The sequence below is a fragment of the Heteronotia binoei genome, chromosome 1, assembly GCF_032191835.1.
Source record: "Heteronotia binoei isolate CCM8104 ecotype False Entrance Well chromosome 1, APGP_CSIRO_Hbin_v1, whole genome shotgun sequence".
In the NCBI taxonomy this organism is placed as follows: domain Eukaryota; kingdom Metazoa; phylum Chordata; class Lepidosauria; order Squamata; family Gekkonidae; genus Heteronotia; species Heteronotia binoei.
Window position 1 is genome coordinate 206,799,546 of NC_083223.1, and position 3,234 is coordinate 206,802,779.

At 47.0% G+C, this 3,234-nt stretch overlaps 1 protein-coding gene across 1 annotated transcript; it reads left to right on the plus strand.

Moving 5' to 3' along the window:
- The first annotated feature begins 1,170 nt into the window (after window positions 1-1,170).
- Window positions 1,171-2,136, plus strand: LOC132576806 (uncharacterized). The gene has a single exon (XM_060246094.1). It carries the CDS (start codon window positions 1,171-1,173, stop codon window positions 2,134-2,136), a length of 966 nt encoding a protein of 321 aa, XP_060102077.1.
- Window positions 2,137-3,234: the final 1,098 nt, after the last annotated feature.

Sequence of the window (3,234 nt, forward strand, 5' to 3'; positions counted from 1 at the left end):
CAAGAAAATGGGCTAACTGAACGGCATGGTTCAATCCTACAGAATTTAATGTATTCTATGTTAGAGGATGCCAACTTACCAATTGCATATTGGGCCGAGGCCATTTGCTCCGCGGTGTACCTGTATAACAGAATTTGGAGCAAAGCTGTGTATGACATACCTTATAGAAGGTTATATGGTAGCGTGCCTGACTTAAGGTTTTTAAAGGTCTTCGGGTGCAGGCATGGGTTAATATTCCCCTGAAGAATAGAAGGAAGGGAGGTGATCGGGCAGTACGCCTAACTTTTCTGGGCTACCAGCCAGAAACTAAGTCTTATCGCTTTTGCGATAAGAAAGCCAAGCTGACTTTCAGTCGGTCAGCGAGTTTTAACGAGCATACCAGCTGGCCTAAGTTGCATGGTGAAGTCGTTTTGCTGCCAAGTACTGATAACAGTACTGGAACGAGGCCCAGATCTCCAGGCCATGAGGTGGCAAGCAGTCAGCCTGGAGAAGTCGAGCCCAGTGCGAGTGCTGGGCCACGGGTATCTGCCAGGGCAACGAAGGGTGTCCCTCCTGCCAGATACGGGTTCCCAAATGTAAATCTGGTCAGCACCCCTGAGCCCGAGTCATATGAGGAGGTGCTGAAGCTAGACGGCACAGAGAGGCAGGCATGGTTTGCAGCAATGCAAAAGGAGTATGATTCATTGCTGAAAAACGGGGTATTTTCACAAGTGCCAAGGCCGGCTGACAGGAACGTCATCTCTTGTAGGTGGACCTATAGGATAAAGAGGAATGCTGATGGGGCCGTGCAACGAAAGGCCAGGCTGGTGGCCAGGGGGTTCAGCCAAAGAAAAGGATTAGACTACGAACAAGTGTTTGCTCCCACACTGAAAGCAGAAATGTTAAGAGCAGCGTTATGCAAGGCTGGGAGCACAGGGCAACAAGCCCATCACTTCGATTTCGAGACAGCCTATTTAAACTCCCCCTTAGACCAGGATCTATTTATGGAACAAATCCCTGGTTTTGCTGGGGGGGGGGGGGGGCGTATTGAAACTAAATAAGGCTTTATACGGTTTGAAGCAGGCTGGTCATGCGTGGTACAAGTGCTTGAATTCAGCTCTGGTGAAGGTGGGTTTCAAACAGCATCTAGCTGACCCCTGTATATTTAGCAGGGTGGTGGGAGAGTCCAGAATGGTTGTCCTCGTTTTTGTGGACGATCTGATTGTTCTAGTGGACTCCAACCAGCAACTACACTGGTTCCAAGAAACAGCTAGCAAGCTGTTTACCATCAAACACCTTGGGCCGGTAAGCTACTACCTGGGGGTAGAAATATCAAGGAAGGCAGACGGATGCTTTGAGCTGTGCCAAAGCAACAAAGTGAAAGCACTGCTGGCTCGGTATGGCATGGAGGAGGCTAGTAGTGTGCAAACCCCAATGGCCACAGGGTATGGCAAAGAACCCGAGGGTGAGGTATTTCAGAACGTGCAATTGTACCAATCCCTAATCGGGTCTCTGTTGCACTTAGCATGCTGGTCCAGACCCGATATCAGCTACGCTGTGCACATATTGTGCCAGAAAAACGCTGAGCCCCACCACAAGGATTGGGTGGCAGCCAAGAGGGTGCTGCGTTACCTCAGTGGGACGATAGAGCGAAAGCTATCCCTCAATGTGGGAGAAAAGCCTGAACTTCGCACCTATGCCGACGCGAGCTGGGGGGATCGGCCCAAGGCAAAATCAACTACGGGAATTGGGATATTCCTGGGAGATGCCCTGTTGCTATGGAAAGCCACCAAGCAGACCCTGGTGGCATGCAGTACCTGCGAGGCAGAGTACGGGGCCATCAACGAGTTCGTGCTCAACATAGAATGGGCAATACAACTGATGAAGGATCTCAATATACCTATCAATCTGCCAGTAACGGTATATAGCGATAATTCGGCAGCTAAAGAGTTGACAGAAAATCAAGCTGCTCGGGGGAGAAGCAAACATATACTTATTAGGTACCAAAACGTGAGAGAAGCTGTGACCAGGAACCTAATAAAGATAACAAAGTGTACGTCAGAAAAGAATGCAGCTGACATATTCACAAAATGTTTAAATGTGAATGAACATGTTAAAGTTGTACAATACCTAGGTTTACTGTGTACGGTAGACTAGGAGGTGTGTTAGTATTGAGTCTGCCTTTACACAGTTTGACAGCTATAATATGACAGCAGGTGATCTAGCTGGCAGGCTAGGTCACAGTGACCTTATCTACAAGCCGGTTCTAGCCGGTAGAGGACAGGTGGAAAGAACCTGCTGAGTCAGCATGACTGTGGACTGCCAGGATTGGCTGATGGAACTATATGTGGACTGCACTACCAGTGCACAGGTCTCTCTTCGAGGAGTCACATGCTGGCGGAGCACTTTGATCCTAAGGTTGATGTATAGAACTGCACTAGTGAACACGTTGTATATATTCTGTAAATACACCGTTTTAGCACTAGCTGCAGGTGTCTGGCTCACTTCTTTACTGGGGCTCACTGTTGTACATATCACAACTCTCACTCTGCAAACACCCGCACCGACAATGCCATCCTAAATGCAGGTACACCTTTCTAAGCCGTGACTTCAATGTGATTAGAAAGGTTTAACTCTGTTTAGCACTGTGAAATCCTAAGAGCACTTTCCTGCATGTAAACCCCATTGAATAAAATGGACTTACCTATGAGTGGATCTGCTTAAGACTGCTCTCTTAGAAGTCTACACAGGATTGCAGAACCTCAGAACTGGGAACTTGACAACACTCATACAAAAAAGTGTTCTGTTTGAGCTTCACACAAAATGCATCGTGAACGCCACAAGAAAACTTTCTTTAGATGAGGGATTAAAAAACCCGAAGAACAAGAGAAAACACATATAGAAAGAGAAAGCACAGTATAGCCTGCTGATCTAAGGTCACACCTTTCCTAGTGCATTGGATCTTGCTGCATCAGCCATTGCTGCATTTTGCCCCAATCAGAACAGTACCTAAAAATTAATTACAAATATATAATAAAATGAGCAGTAATTATATGTATATACTGTATGTAAGTGCCGTCAAGTTGCAACAGGCTTAAGGCAACTCCAGCAAGGAGCTTTCAAGATTAGTGAGAAGGAGACTTGGTTTGCCACTGCCTACCTTGCCGGAGTCTTCCTTGGTGGTTTCCCTTCCAAGAACCAACTTCTACCTTCCAAGTAGAAACTTATTGTCTAAGATCTGATAAGACTGGGTTG